At 41.9% G+C, this 16,595-nt stretch overlaps 1 protein-coding gene across 1 annotated transcript in view; it reads left to right on the top strand.

Annotated features, from left to right (window-relative positions):
- The window catches only part of GNE (glucosamine (UDP-N-acetyl)-2-epimerase/N-acetylmannosamine kinase), a 45,992-nt gene extending 29,397 nt beyond the window's left edge, over positions 1-16,595 (top strand). The window contains exons 4-12 of the mRNA XM_068554049.1: positions 7-159; positions 2,499-2,711; positions 5,098-5,185; positions 5,928-6,138; positions 8,257-8,386; positions 8,760-8,981; positions 10,959-11,141; positions 13,773-13,889; positions 14,443-16,595. Coding sequence (XP_068410150.1) covers positions 7-159; positions 2,499-2,711; positions 5,098-5,185; positions 5,928-6,138; positions 8,257-8,386; positions 8,760-8,981; positions 10,959-11,141; positions 13,773-13,889; positions 14,443-14,678 — 1,553 coding nt within the window. The 3' untranslated portion in view covers positions 14,679-16,595. The remainder of the gene's footprint in view (positions 1-6; positions 160-2,498; positions 2,712-5,097; positions 5,186-5,927; positions 6,139-8,256; positions 8,387-8,759; positions 8,982-10,958; positions 11,142-13,772; positions 13,890-14,442) is intronic.

Below are 16,595 nucleotides of genomic sequence, written 5' to 3' on the forward strand. Positions count from 1 at the left end.
AAACAGGTGATGATGTAAAATCTAAAGATTACATTGTTGCACTACAGCACCCTGTGACCACGGACATTAAGCATTCCATAAAAATGTTTGAATTAACATTGGATGCACTTATCTCATTTAACAAGCGGACCCTAGTTCTGTTTCCAAATATTGATGCAGGTAATTGAACTTGAAAATGAAAGTATGCCACCTACCTTTCCAGTTTTATGTTTCTATTATGTCTTCTTTTGACCGACTTTCCTATCTTGCTTATCATTGAAGGCCATTCTATTCTGAAATGCATTCTGATTTTCAAAGGATCACCGATTTTGCAGTAGATTGAGGAGTTTGCGATATTATTGTCAAGTCTAGTAGAAACTTAATAGGAAAGAAAGAAATACTTAAAAAAAACCCTCAAATCTCCATTCTAGTTTCATGTTTAGTCTCTTCCCTCCAGTTTCCATCAACGAGAAAATGCAATAGCCAAAACCATTTTTTTTTTTTTAGATTGCATATATATGTGTTAGCATACGGTATTTGTTTTTCTCTTTCTGACTTACTTCACTCTGTATGACAGACTCTAGGGAGGGAGACACAAGAGGGAGGAGATATGGGGATATATGTATATGTATAGCTGATTTGTTATAAAGCAGAAACTAATACACAATTGTAAAGCAATTATACTCCAATAAAGATGTTAAAAAAAAAAAATGCAATAGCCAAGAGATATAAACCTTAGAAGCTGAAAGAGTGTCTCTAGGAAAGTAATGATCCTACTGACTGCAGTAAAATAGCCATTATTTTTATTTCTTGTTCTCTTATTTATGTTAGCTATACCTTAATTTAATCTTGAGCTTAAGCAATTTAGATCTCTAGTTCCCAACCAGTTGATCCTTAAGCCTAACCTGATTGATCACCTACTGGTGGATGGAACAAGTGCAGGTAAGACCTTAGGTTAATGGTAGGGATATATAAATGGGAAATGCCAGAGCAGGGCCTGATACTGAGGGATTTTCAGATACTGGTTATTATTAGCTGATACCACTCATTGCTGAGCTCTTAGGCATTTTTTGGTAAAGGAGGCAGGATCCCTTCTCTGCAGTGCCAAAATGTCACCATCTTACACTGAAAGAATCCTTCCCTTAGTGTGTCTTGAATAATCTTTTCCGTTAGGGGGAACAAAGTAGGGTGTTAGTAGGAAAAAAACTTTAAGACCCCCAACCCAGATTTCATCCAGGTTATGTATCAATATTTCAAAAACCTTAATATTTATTCTTTTCTAATCCTTTAAATTTTTGCATAAATATTTATAATGTAATTATATCTCTTGTTCAGTATTCATTGTCAGTGATATTGTTTGTAATATACCTTCCTTATTGTATATACTTTAGAATTTGAGATTTTTTACCCCTATGAAAGGAAAGGGTCCCAGGAATGCCTAAATCATGTCTGCCACTCGCCTCTCCTTTTCACAGGGTTTTTGATAAAATATACAGAAGGAACAAGAGGGAAATAAGAATCAAGGCATCACTTTCTCATTATCTGACTTAGTGCCCCATTCCCTAATGTAGAGTTTTCTGGAAAGCAGGTTTAGTGCCTGTCATTTAGATATAGGGCCAAAGAGAAGCCTTCAATTGAACCCAAATCTGAATCTTGGAATAGTAGCAGCTTCTGGCGTGCAATGACTGGCATGTTCTGGCAGGAGAGAAGTGGCCGGGCCTGCTCTAAGGAGTTAGCCCCTGAGTCTGCTGCCTACCCTGCCATGGAGAAAGTTAAAAGGAGAACACATGCATGCCCAGCTTCTGTTAAATTCACGGCTCCTGCACACCAGTGGACATGGTGTGGTCGTCGTCCTGCCTTGTAACTGATCAGATTAGCCGCCTTGCCCGCCTTGGTCACAGCCACTAGGAAAGGGTGAGTAGAGAGGCAAGCAGAGGGGCATTGAATATCGTCTCCCCCTCATACATCCGTAACTTTTCCAAAAAAAGTCATGCATTTAAAGTAAAATATCAGCCACAGTATCAGAATCTATCTGTATTTGCTTAGAGCTTGTTCAGTCCACGTAAGTGGGAGTGCTTGCTGTCCCCTTGAGCCGTCGTTAATGTAGATGTGCGCATAGCTGAGGCAGAGGCCCTCTGATCAGCTTGGTATGTGGAGCCCGAGACCTTTCGATTTAGGAACTCCTGGCTTAAGAGATAGAGACTGTTGGCCTGTCTTGAGCCTCTTAATTGGTAAGGTAAAAGCTTTTACTGGGGTGTTAGTATTTGCTTTGTGGAGTGCTGTTTGAAGAGACCCACTGCTGCTGTTTGACGTTTCTAGATGAGTTCAAACAGAGGGCTGACCAGATGTTTTGGATGGTCATCATTCATGAAAAGATCAGTAATTAAAATGACTATTTCCCTAATAACTGTTATGAGTTTTTATAGGGGATATTTCTTTAAGTGGGGCTATACTTGCCAATGAAAATTGTTCCTTTATCTCGTAAACCATTTAACAGTTGGTTCTTTTCATGTTCACAGGGAGCAAAGAGATGGTTCGAGTGATGCGGAAGAAGGGCATTGAGCATCATCCCAATTTTCGTGCAGTTAAACATGTCCCATTTGACCAGTTTATACAGCTGGTTGCCCATGCTGGTTGTATGATTGGGAACAGCAGCTGTGGGGTACGAGAGGTTGGAGCTTTTGGAACACCTGTGATCAACCTAGGAACACGTCAGATTGGAAGAGAAACAGGTATTTACCTTTGCTTATATTTCAACTGACTAAGCTTAATACATTTGTATGAGTTATTATAAAGTATGCACGTATCAGTGCCGGCATATATGTTTATCAATAAGTGAGTGAATGAGGTTAATGACCAATTGTAGCCTGAAACCTATAGGTAGCACACAATGATTACCAAATTTTTTATTGTCTTTGTAATATCAGAGCTAAGAGTTTCTTAGTTAATTATGGTCTTTGATGGCTGTGTTTAAGAGAGAATGTGATTGAATGTGTTACATGAATGCTAGTCTTTCGTTTTCCTGTGCCCAGTAAAATGAAGAAGGGAATCAACAATAACTCTTACACTTTTGGTCTGAGTAGTGGGAGTATTCTTTCCTGATATGGAGGACCCTGAGGAAGGAATAATTTGGGAGCGGGTAGAATGAAGAGTTCTCTAATGGCCATGTTAAGTTTGAGATGCCTATTAGATATGAGTGGAGATGGCAGGTTGGCAGCTATGTTGTTCCAGGGAGAGTTGAAGTTGAAGATACAAATTTGAGAGTGATGGCGTATAGATGGTGTTTTAGTTAGGATATCAGTTCAGCTGCTGTAACAGAGAGACCCAAAATAATAGTGCCTCAAATAAGTTAGATTTTCTTTGTTTCTCACTGGTAAGTCATCAGAGACTTAGCCTCCATCTATCTTCTTGATGGTTGCTCCAGCTCTTGCTGTCACGTGCACATTTTAGCCACTGGGAAAGGAGGAGAGGGGAAGATGTCCCTCCCTCTAAAAGCACAACTTGGAAGTTGCAAGTATTTCTTCATACATCCTATCAGAATGTCGTCACATGGCCACATCCAGCTGCAAGGGTAGCTGAAGAATACATATACCCTTTAGCTGGGTGATTAGATGCCAAGCTAAAAATTCTGCTACTGTACAAAGGATATTGAGGATAATGACGCACTCTGCCAGAAATGGTATTTAATACCAAGGGATGAAATGAGATTACCCAGGGGGAACATGTAAATAGAGAAGAGAATGGAGCCTAGGACCAAACTCTGGAGCCCTTCTGATGAGGAGGGAAGGGCCAGGAGGGAAGACTGAAAAGGAACTGCCAGAAAACCAGGAGTGTGATATTATTAAAGTCCAGAAAAGAAAGGGTTTCAAGGAGGTGGTGTTGAATGATGCTAAGAGTTCAAATAAGATGTGAACATTGGATTTGGTACCAGGGTCTTCTATCAAAAGCAGTCTGTCCTGGGACTTCCCTGGTGGTGCAGTGGTTAAGAATCCGCCTGCCAAGGCAGGGGACACGGGTTCGATCCCTGGTACGGGAAGATCCCACATGCCGCGGAGCAACTAAGCCCGTGTACCACAACTACTGAGCCTGCGCTCTAGAGCCCGCGAGCCACAACTACTGAGCCTGCATGCCACAACTGCTGAAGCCTGCACGCCTAGAGCCCGTGCTCCACAACAAGAGAAGCCACCACAATGAGAAGCCCGCGCACCGCAACGAAGAGTAGCCCCCGCTCACCGCAACTAGAGAAAGCCCGTGTGCAGCAATGAAGACCCAATGCAGCCAAAAATAAATAAATTTATTTTTAAAAAAAAGATTTCTCTTAAAAAAAAAAATGGCAGTCTGTCCTTTCTGCCACCACACTTACACAAACACGTGCCCCTCCATCCTTTTCTTCTTACCTTCTTTACATTGGAGGGTGTGGGGTCACCCCTGCCTGTCCACTGCTCAGCCTTCTGCCTGTGTTCTAAATCCCCACCCCTCTTCCCTTCTCAAGGACGTTTCTCTTCCATGTATCTTTAGCCTCCTCAGCATTTAAACATGCCTAAGTCTCTGGTATCTTCAAAACAAAACAATACAACACAACCTCTCCCCAGCCACCACCCTTCTGCTTTTCTCCTCTTCATAGCCAAGTCTGTTGAAAAAACATGTCATTGTCACTGTATTTACTCCCTCAAATTGGTCAGAAAATGTATGGAAAGGAAGTGACTGCATCAACAGCTGACTGGCCAGTTGATTAACTGGCAACCTGGCCTGACCAACTGATCCCACAACTGGCTGAGTAGATGGAAGGCAGGGCAGATGGAAAGAGTGGACATGCTGGATGAATAGATGAGTGGCAAGTGGATACTGGATTAATTACCTTATTTATTCCAATAAACAAGAGCTTGATTTATTCTCTTTGGGAATAAAGGAACCTACGGCCCTTAAGTATCTGATATATGGAGATCTTGCTGAGAGTGCTTTAAAAGGTACAAAGTAGAAAAGTTCGTCTCTCTAATAGAAGACTTGTTCGAAGCCTTCTGGGTTTCAGGGCTACTTATGAGCACAACACACTGCTCATTTCTATATTCTTTTGCTTCTCCCACTTCCGAATCACCATACGGCACTGGATTTACCTAGGGGAGAATGTCCTTCATGTCCGGGATGCTGATACCCAAGACAAAATATTGCAAGCGCTGCACCTTCAGTTTGGTAAACAGTACCCTTGGTGAGTGTATACTTTTAAAGTGATTTAAAACAGGAGCTTCTCTGAGCACCATTTTCAAGCTGTTTAGTCATCCTAATGGTGCTCTCATTCTACATCCTTAGAGGTCCCTATCTGCTGGTGAGACAGGGCTTGCTAATATACCCCCTATTACTCTACCAAGGGTTCCAGTGGAGAATAATTTATTTGTCTCAGTTAATTAATATAGCACTTCTGCTAGGAACTACTGCTTTAGCCTATTTTGAATTTCTATAAGTATTAGAAAGTAATATAACGATTTTCTTTAAAAATAGTATAGTTCAGCATTTTAATTTAGACTATCCTGTTTCAAATTAATCAGATTTTCCTTTATTTGAATCTTTTTTTCTGAAAATAATTTTTTCCCTACAGAAGTAAAGATGAAAACCAAAAAAGCAAAAAAAAATTTTTTTACTGTCCCAAACTATGATATATTCTGAAATTGGCTTAACAAAGATAATTTTTCTTTGATCTTACAGGCAATTTGTTAATGATATCTCAGGCAGGAAACAGTTGTATTTCAATCAACAATGGTTTTAGATATTCTATTGATAATATGAAGGTATTTAGTTAACAGTGTTGCTGAAGAGACCCAGATGTTGTTATTTTAAAAGAAGAAGCCCAAACTATTTATTACCCGAAATTTCAGATTCCAATAATACTATGTCCTCAATATAATTTAATATGTACAAGAGAAACAATTTAATTGACTCTTTGGACATTGCAGTTCAAAGATATATGGGGATGGAAATGCTGTTCCGAGGATTTTGAAGTTTCTCAAATCTATTGATCTTCAAGAGCCACTACAAAAGAAATTCTGTTTTCCTCCTGTGAAGGATAACATCTCCCAAGATATTGACCATATTCTTGAAACTCTGAGTGCCTTGGCTGTTGATCTTGGTGGGACGAACCTCCGAGTTGCAATAGTCAGCATGAAGGTAAAATAACTCCTAAGGTCTTAACTTTATATCCCATATGAGTAGTTGATTTTTAAAAAGTGTGGTTGGAAGGTAGGACTGGAAACATACACAAGAGCTTGTAATCATTTGCCCACAGTATTGACTTTTGGTTCCATTACAATGTGTGCCTCACTATTTTACTAATCACTAACATTTTAAAGAAGTAAAGTTCTCAGGGAATCCAAGTTAGTAGACTTGAGTTGACAATGGGAGACCCATTAGGCATCAGAGAGAGCATCTGCCACCCAGGAGACCTGAAATTCTATACTTGGTAACAGCTTGGAGCATGGAGTATGTTGATTACTCTCACTACCCAGGGGAGGGTGTCTGCAAATGGTGAGGGGAATTGCTTCTCCTCTAGATCATGATTTTAGTTGCGTACAGCATACCTTCAATCTCTTAACCAAACCATCACCACAGTGTTGACAGAGCCTTTATAAAACACCAAACTGTCCATGTTAAAATGATCTCTGATGACTTAACAAGGAAGAATAAACCTAACAGAAAAATCTTTGTTTGAAGCATTGTAGATGTGTGAAATTTCAGGAATCCATGAGAAATACAGAGGATTTTAAACACAGAGTTGTTTAGATCAAATAAAGAAAAGCAAAACAAAACATAATTTTATCTAGTGAAGACAAAGGCCTCCTTTTTAAATACTCTTTAAAAAGTATTAATAGAAAAATATTTTCTTAACATAAAGATGATATATTCCATATCAATGGCGAACACCCTCTGTAGTGGCATTTCTAGAGGCATTCCTATTAAAATCAAGTGGAAAAGAAGGATGTTTTCTGCAACATTTAACATAATTCTCAAAGTTAGGAAGGGAATAAAGCAAGGAACGAATAGCAAAAATGGCAATTGTGGACAGGGTAAAACAAAAAATACTATTTATAGACAATATGAATAAACCAACAAGCTTGTAGAATTAATAACACAATTGAGTAAAATGGCTAGATATTATGATAAATATATAAATATCAATAACTTTTTACTTATATGAAATTGTAGGTAAAGATTTGAGATTTTCTGTAGGTATTTATCAACCCTGATTGCACATTAGTGTTACCTGGAAGCTTTAAAAAATATATGGATGCCTGGCTCCCACCCCAGACTAGTTAGATGCCAGTCTCTGGGGGTAGGGACTAGGCATCAATATTTGTTCAAAGCTGCCCAGGTGGTTCTGATGCACAGTGAAGGCGGAGAAGCACAACTAGGTTTATTTTTAATGACAGTCATTAGTGACAGCTTTAACCCTTGTAAATGGATAAAAATCCATTAATAACAGAAGAATGGAAAAAGAGATCCTATTTAGAACAAAAACAGAACTTATAAAATAAAGTTTTCTGGTTTCCTAAACCAGAAAGCTATGTGATCTATAAAAAGAAAATCTAAAAACTTTACTATAAAATATAAAGGCTTGAAAAATATCCTGGTTAGGAGTGCTGAGTATTTTTTTAAATGTCAGCACTTTCCAAATTGAATTATGAGTTTAACGTAATTCTAGTCAATATTTCAGTGAGGTTTTTTAAAGTTTAACAGCATTCTGAAATTTACTTAAAATAATATACAAGTGAGAAGAGCAAAGAAATTTAAAAACAAGAATAATTAGGAGGGACGGTCCCTGATTGGTATTAAAACATATCACCAAGCACAGTAATTTAAACATCATGGTTCCATACCATTATTGACTTCAGTTATGGCAGATGATTAAAGCTTAACGACTTAGGATATTTATTTAGTTGCTTCAGTATTTTTAAACAAGGAAATTTTGTCAACCTGAAAGAGTTAAAAATGACCTTTTAATGACGATTCAGATTAGCCAACATTCACCTTTTGTTTAAGAGAGGGCCCATCTGGTTGGCTGTGGAGTTGTCATTGCTTCAACGGCCATATGCTAGGTTGTCTGCCCAGGAAACTACTTGAGTGTATCCCAGGGCTGGCCCAAGCCAGACAGTGGATCCCTTCCCCAGCAGTCATCTGACTCTGCAGTACTGTCCTAGAGTAATGTCTGATTTATCATGAAAAAGGTCAAACATTCACTGTATGCTCCTTAGCTGAGACCATGAGACAGATCTGTTTTTTCTCTTTTAGGGTGAAATAGTTAAGAAGTATACTCAGTTCAATCCTAAAACCTATGAAGAGAGGATTAATTTAATCCTACAGATGTGTGTAGAAGCTGCAGCAGAAGCTGTAAAACTGAACTGCAGAATTTTGGGAGTAGGTGAGATTGTAAATTACATACCTAAGCAACGTTCATTTTAATGTACAAAGTTTGCTGAGTTCTGATGCATGATGGAACATCAGGTCACTGTCTGCCCTGTGTGTAGATGGCTCCAGGTCCTGTCTGTGGGCCCCAAGCATGGGGCCTTCCTGGGACCCCAACAAACATTGTGAGGGAAGCATTGATGGAACTGTCAATCTATGGGGAGCCACAGATTTAGCTCAAACTGCCTTACATTTCCTTGCAGTCCTTGGTAATGTATGTTTTAGGAGATCTTGGGTGAATTAATTTGTGTTCCAAGCCCAGAAAGTCGGCACACTTTTCTGAGATTGCTCATCAGAATCATTTTCCTTGTGTTTGTGGTGGAGCTCAGGCATTTCCACAGGTGGCCGTGTAAATCCTCGGGAAGGAATTGTGCTGCATTCAACCAAACTGATTCAAGAGTGGAACTCTGTGGATCTCAGGACCCCCCTGTCTGACACTTTGCATCTCCCCGTATGGGTGGACAATGATGGCAACTGTGCTGCCCTGGCAGAAAGGAAATTCGGCCAAGGAAAGGGCCTTGAAAACTTTGTGACACTTATCACAGGCACAGGTAAGAGGAGTAGAGACGCCTGCTTCAGGAGCTAGGGTGTGTGTTGGGGCACGTGCCTTTACCACTCAGCCAGGCAGTTTACAAGTCAGCTTTCACCTTCACTTCCTGCTTGAGTAGAGCCTGAAGGTGAGAGCTGAGGGCCCACCCAGGTCTTTTCTGAGCGTGTGCCCGGCCCTGTGCATGCATGTGGCCTTCTAAATTCCCAGGAATTGTCCGAGCTAGTCAAAGCTCTTATTCCCCAAAGCTTCTCATTGCTCATTCCCCAGGATTTCCTCCTACTCTCTTTGGTTAGTATATTGTTTGTCACAACTGTTGTCCATTGCCCTAGGCAGTAGAGACTAATAACTATATTTTGCCTTTAAATGTTTTTGATGAGTGCCCCTTGGATAGCCCCCTCAGCCCTGGGAAAGTTCTGGGGTAGATGAGATAAAGGCAAGCCCTTTGAGCTGGTCCTCCGGGAGCCACCAAGCAGGTCAAAACAAACCACCACAGTTTTTTGAGAAGAAGGTTCATTCTGCTCTCTCCAGTACTGCCATCTGTACTGGGAAGGTAGGCTATTATTCTAGGCCATCGCCAAGCTGGGGCGTGAGGGGTGGGCGTGATGGGACCAGAAAATGCCAGAAATTTCTTACTAAGATTCAGCCGTTTTTTTCTTGATTAATTATTCCCCTGGTTGTTGTAAAGTTTTGGTTAGTTTCCAGAGTTCCAAAAAACTCGATTCTGACAGTTTTTGCCAGTTTGTTCATTGCTTTAGTGGAGGGATGGGCTTTTGGAGTTCCCTACTCTGCCACTTTTGCTGATGTCCCAATTTGTTGTTTAAATGAGAAGACGGGCTCAGCTAGTCAGTGTTCGAGGCAGCACTTGGTCCCACATATGCCTAACTTCAAACCATGCGTGCTCTTTTTTTTTTTTTTTTTTAATTGGGGTATAGCTGTTTTACAATGTTGTGTGTGTTTCTACTGTACAGCGAAGTGGAGTTCCCTGCGCTGTCTTAATATGTAAAAAACCGTGTGTGCTCTTAAACTCCACATTATACTACCTCCCTAATGCTGAGCTCATGCACTTCTCTTAGTCTCGGACACAGTTCTGGCAAGCTTGGATATCATTTCCTAGTTCAGAGCAGTAATAACCTGCAAATTAGAGGAGTGAGGGTTGATGAGTAGGTGCCACAAGAAGTAAGAGATGGCAGGACAACTCTAAAATGCAGACCCTATTAAAGCAAAACGCCCTTTACCCCTTACTAACTCCTCAACTCCATAACAAAAAATAGTCATCGATATTCATAATTATTGAATCATAGATTTTTAGACATGGTGGCATTACGAAGAGGCAAAACCATGTTTCATATTCTCTGTTTAAGAAAGCAGGTGGTGTATGAAACCTTTCAGAAAGATTGTCTTATCTTGGGTTTCTCCCACAGCAGAGCCTGAGACAAGGAGTTCAGTGTGGGTATTTTATTTTGGAGGTGATTCTGAGAAGCAGGAGTGAGGGAGTGGGAAGAATGGAACAGAGTAGGAGAGCCATTAGAGGATGTATTATCAAAGTTGCCTTGAGGACAGTGGGGGCTGAAATCTACCAGAACCTCCCAGAAAGCCTGCAGAATACTACCCAGAGTTGTCCACTTAATCTGCTGGCTCCTGTCTCTCCTTGGTTGACAGTTGCTTCTGGGCAACTGTGCTTGCATGGCTGCTAGGCTCTTACTTGAGTGTTGGAGAAGGCCTTGGTGAGAACCAAGTTGAAATCATAGTGAGCCAAGCAGATGCAACACAGGGCATTGGAGGATCAGCTAAAAATATTTCCATACAAAATGATTCCAGGTAAAGCTTTGGTACTTAGTAAGTTTCAGCTATCTAGGAAAGTAGGCACCATATAGAACCTCACATTCCAAAGCTTTGCTAAACAGAAGAGGCATTGCCATAGCACAGTTTTCTGTTTCAGGTGCAGAGCCACTTCAGTGATTGTCGTCTCTCACTATAGGAATTGGCGGGGGCATCATCCATCAGCATGAACTGATCCATGGCAGCTCCTTCTGCGCTGCGGAGCTTGGCCACATTGTGGTGTCCCTGGATGGGCCTGACTGTTCCTGTGGAAGCCATGGGTGTATTGAAGCATATGCCTCTGGAATGGCCTTGCAGAGGGAAGCAAAAAAGCTACATGATGGTCGGTTTCTTTCACCTGAGGAATTAAATAGCCAAATGGTAGACAAGTACTTCAAAGTAGATATTCCAAAGAGAGCTGAACGCTGACGCCAGAACTTTTAACCTTTTCACTCCCTAGAGGAAAATCAGGGCTCCACATACTGCAGCTCAAAGTCTGCTTGGTCCTGACCCGTATTAATACCCTTCCTCTCCAGCACTGGGAGGGCCGGGGTCTTGAGCTCCAGGATAGCTGTCTTTCATTTTTGCCTTCTCAGCCCCTAGCACAGGTTGGGTACTTAATACAGATTTTAATGGAGAATTAAATGGATGAACATATTACAATTTTTCAACTCTGAGAGGTTTATTTGAATTACACCTATTTCTGGACATGTTATAAATGTCAGGATGGTTTCTAGTCTAATGCAAGAGAGAGTCGTTTAGTATCATTACAACATGGTGTGTCAAGTGCAATGAGAACGATGGCCAAGGAACATAGATGCATATAGGAAGGACACCAGTGTTCCCTCCCCGCCCTCTCCATATAGGGAAGGGAGCGTTAGGGTGCTGTCCTGGGAGTTGAGAGTCAAGAGGGTAAATAGAATTATTGAGGCAAGTTTGGATGAGCCAGGGAGCATTTCCAAGCATAGGAAACAGTGGTGTTGGTGCATAAGGGCAAGGCAGGGTATAGTGCAGCAAGAGGTAAGCCAGGACCAGCAGCTAATGGAAAAACCACTGAAAAATTTTAGGGAAAAGACAGAGATCCGAATTTTAGATTCTTCACCACACTTTTTTTTCCTAGCGGGAAAATGGTAGTTGAATGGAGGCTGGCTTTAAGGGGGACAGTTCTAGAGTGACTTCCAGTTTTCTGGGTGGACAACTTTGGGGATGGGGACATGAGAGGAGGAACAGGGCTTGGCAGAGCTGACGGTTGGGAACCAGTGGGACATGCAGGTGGGACTGCGCAGGAGGCAGCTGGCTGCAGGGGTCTGATGCTCAGGAGAGGGGACAGGACTGGAGGTCGGGATTTGGAATCGTGGGCATTGAGGTGGCCATTAAACCTGTGAATGAGACTTGGAGTGAGATGAGAGTGGAGGGTGGAATCCTGTGAAATGTCAGCACTTGAGGGCAGGGAGGAAAACCAGGAAAGGGTAAAGTCACAGGAGCCAAAAAGGGAGTGTTTCAGGGAGAGTAGTGGGTAGTGTCAAGTGCTGAGTAAGAGGAAACGAGAAAGTTCATTGGCTTTGACCGTGAGGAAGGACATCATTTGAAGCCCTGAAAACAGTGTTTATTTTTCAGTCTCATTTTTATCATCACCCCCACTGAGGAGCCTAAATGTTTAGACATTTTTTCCTAATCATTCAACCCCATGAAACTTTAATACCACAGATACATTGTTTATCTGTTGTTGTTTGCTACTGTCTGTATAAAAAGAGTAAGAATTTTTTTGCCCACAAGAACCAGTTTTTGCCCCCATGGGGGTAAATGCGTATCTTAAAGAAGTTCAGTCAAGTGGGAGCAGAAGCCTAACTACCCTGAGTAAGAGCATAAGTGAGGGTTGAGAACGCAGGAGAGGAAGGGTGGAGGAGCCCTTACAAAAGGCCCCTGGGGAGGGCGGAAGAGATGAGCTGCAAAGCCCTGGTGGAGGGGCGAGAGGGAGAGCAGAGAGGGAGAGCAGCGGGATGTGCGAACACAGACCTGTTTATAAGCAGGGGCAGAAGAGTAAGGGAGTTCTGCCTGGAGGCGTCCTTTATCTGAGAGGTCAGAAATGGGGAAATCTCTCAGTAGAGGGAGGGAGCGGGATAGACGGTCTGAGGAGATGAAGGCTGAGAAGGGCAATGAACGGGAGTGGGAGAGAGTGGCCAGAGCAGCTGTGAGGGCCCCTGGAAGACAGGAGACCACCACTTGGTGTCTAGGTAACCGTCTGCTTGGTTGGGATTTTCTCCCATCAGAGCCCAAGTAATAGCAGATGAGGAAGGAGTCTGATCTGGGTTGGTGGCTGGCAGTGTGACGGGCAGAAAGTCAAGGACTATAGATAACTACAGAAATATCTACTGTTCATTTAGCATTTACTCTGGCCAGCACTTGAGTACTTAAGTCCATTTTCTCATTTAATCCCTAAAGGAATCCTGCTCGGGTAGGTATCATTACCCCAGTCTTGGAAGAGAAACACGTGGAGGTGACACGACATGGGCAGGGTAGTGCAGCCAGTGGTGGTAGAGCTGACAGCTGAACCCAGGTCTGTCCGTTTCTGAGGTGCTGCGCCTTCCTGCCACTGTGGGTCACTGGCAAATAATGCAGCCTTGCATCTGGGATAGATAAGGAAGGAGATGAATGCAGAGGAGTTCTGGTAATTTGGGGGGAAAAAACACTTCAAGACTGTTTAATATGGAAGGGGGAAGTGAAGGAGGCTCTGGCCAGAGTTGAGGATTTCCAGTTAGAGAAGTTCTGGATGATGTATAAGCAGGCAGCAAGAGGGCAGCAAAGCCCTCTGGCAAATGTATATGGATATTTACGAATGATAAAAAGCTTTGCAAATGTGAAAAGGGATTATCATCTTCCCACTTGGGGGCTTGCCGCCCACAGGCATAATTATGAGCTTGGCCTTCCGCAGCTCATGAATGACTGCTTCTCCTTCTCACCTCTGCTCAAACAGAAGACCAGCTCTTGGTGGAAGGGATGTCAGTGCCAAAAGACGAAGCTGTGGGCGCACTCCATCTCATCCAAGCTGCGAAACTTGGCAATGCAAAGGCCCAGAGCATCTTGAGAACAGGTGAGCACGCGGGTCTGGGCAGCTCTGCCACGGGGGCGGGGTGGGGGGGCGGTGAGCCCTCAGACGGCCCAGGGCTCCGGCAAATACCCAGCCCTCAGGACCAGTGCAGAGGTAATTTTCCTACTTACTGCATTCAAGGTATTTGGCAGCATTGCCTTTTTAAACAGGTTTTTGTTTTGTTTTACAACTATGAAAAAACTACTTGTTCATTTTCTGGAAATTTAGAGAAATACAGGAGAGTTAAGAAAAAGTATCTTTTAGTTTTACTGTTCAGAGATATCAACTATTAACATTTCCTTCCAGTCTATTTTTTTTTTACATAGTTGAGATCATATAGTATAGTATATGTACAGTTTTATACCCAGCTCTTTTCATTTCCAAGTATCACATAATCATCTTTTCATATTAAGGATAAATCATATAAACAGCTTTAAAAGTACTGCTTCCATGAGGTAGTGTGAACGAACTATTCCTGGCTGGTGCTCTTTTCCACCTTGACTTTGGATTTGGCTCTCTCCCTGAAAACTTGTTTTTAATTTTTGTTTTCCTGTAGCTGGAACAGCATTGGGTCTTGGGGTTGTGAACATCCTCCACACTATGAATCCTTCCCTTGTGATCCTCTCTGGAGTCCTAGCCAGTCACTATATCCACACTGTCAAAGACGTCATCCGCCAGCAAGCCTTGTCCTCGGTTCAGGACGTGGACGTGGTGGTTTCGGATTTGGTGGAACCCGCCCTGCTCGGCGCCGCCAGCATGGTTCTGGACTACACGACTCGCAGGATCTACTAGTCCTCCAAAGAGTGGACGTGGACCGAGATTCAAGAGCTCCTTGGTGGAATCAGGTTGTCTTCTAGACGAGCATTTCTTAAAAGGCAAATTTGGTATTTCAATTTATTTGGCAGGCAACTTTGGCAGTTTCTGCTTTTAGTCTCCTCTTCCAAAGTCACTTTTCCCTGTTTTTGTAGCTGCTGCTCCTTGTGGGGTCATTTCAGCTCAAACCCTGTCACAATCTTCTGTGCCAAAAGGAGCTACAGTAGCAGCCGAGGAAGCCTTATGACTCTGCTTATTAGAGTACCACTTAGACCTGCAGGCCTTGCTTGGGGTGTGACCTCGATACTGGAGTTTGGATTATTAATCCTGCCTCCTCTGACCCTAAGTTCAGAACACAGAAAGGGATCCAGTCAGGGAAGAGAAGGAAATCTCACCATGAAGGGCTTAAGTAAACCTTTCAAAAGCAGTTTTATTGAGGTATTTTTTAAAGTGCACAATTTGGTTAAGTTTTGACATATATATACCTATGAAACCATGGCCACGATAAGGACATCAGGTGTATATATCTCTCACCCCCAAACGTTACTTGTTGAAAGATGTTATTTGCTATTACTCTCTCAGAATCTTGAGCAACTTTAGATCAGGGATCTGAATTACAGTGGCCTTAGTGACCTTGTCCTTATCTTCTTAAGGCTAGCTGAAAAGCCACTAGGACTTACAGCCTCTGAAAGATTAACCATCCCAGAAGGATCGTTGCTACTGACAAGCAGACACCTCTCCCTTCAATAGCTTTTCATACTATGTTGAATATGACCCTGGAGTGTTGATTAAGGCAGTGTTTGTTGTGTGTCATACCTAGAGCCCACATCTGTGAATCTGGATTCTGGCTAAATAAGATTCCATGCTCGCATTGGTGTCAAGATAACAAAGGCCAAGGTTCTTGCTATTAATTTCAACCTGGAAGAAATACTGATAGTCACCATTTATTAAGTGCCTACTGTGTGCCAGGCTCTGAACTTGGTGCTTCATATGCATTATTCTAAATTCTCACAACCAGTAAGGTAGGTGTTTTAATTCCCATTTTATAGAACCCCAAACTAAGTCTTAAGTGGTGTGCCTAAAGCCGCATGGCTAATGAGTCTTAAAGACAGGGTTTGACCCGGGTCCCTCTGTGTTTTTTCTGCTAAGCCACACAAACCTCTCTTCATATCAAAAACTTCCAAAGTGCAAATATATTCTAATTTATTCCAGGCTACCAAGAGCTTTCACAAGAACATCTCATTACCAAATGAATCGATTCATCCTTGACACTATCTCTCAGTGGTGAATTTAATAAAATATTCCTGTATGCTGTGGCAATTTTGTCAGTACAGTATTTGGCCTAGTGACAGGTTTTTATGGGTACTTTTAGATGACCTAAAAAAGGACATGCATATGTTTTTCAGATTGTTTATTATTTTAGGAAAACCTGAAGGTTTCTACAACATTATTTCAGTGTTCACATATAAAATGAAGGAATCAAGTTTGCATTTGAATTACTTCCTTCCTGGTGGGTTAATGTGAAAAGATAGGTTGGCTGATTCTTAGAACTCTGTCAGCTCTGAAATAATCTCCAGGTCCTAGCTGATTCCTGGAAAGGAAGCTAGTTGGCTTGGCCATCAGTGTCTGGGGCGGGTCGGTATACCGTGAAGGGGCATCAGCTGTTCTTTGACAAAACCTACAACCACTGTATACACCAGACAGTTGCACTGCTACCAAGTTTCATACCAAATATTTGGAAGGATGGTATTGAATCTGAAACCAAATCTTAGTTTTTATTAAATTCATGGAAAGGCTAATATATTCCAGCATAATTATTACATATAGATAAATGATCACATCTTAATTTATTTTAATGTAAATATTTTTATGTTACTGTTCTGAGCCAAATTCTAA

The sequence above is a fragment of the Eschrichtius robustus genome, chromosome 10 (genome assembly GCF_028021215.1).
Source record: "Eschrichtius robustus isolate mEscRob2 chromosome 10, mEscRob2.pri, whole genome shotgun sequence".
Taxonomy (NCBI): domain Eukaryota; kingdom Metazoa; phylum Chordata; class Mammalia; order Artiodactyla; family Eschrichtiidae; genus Eschrichtius; species Eschrichtius robustus.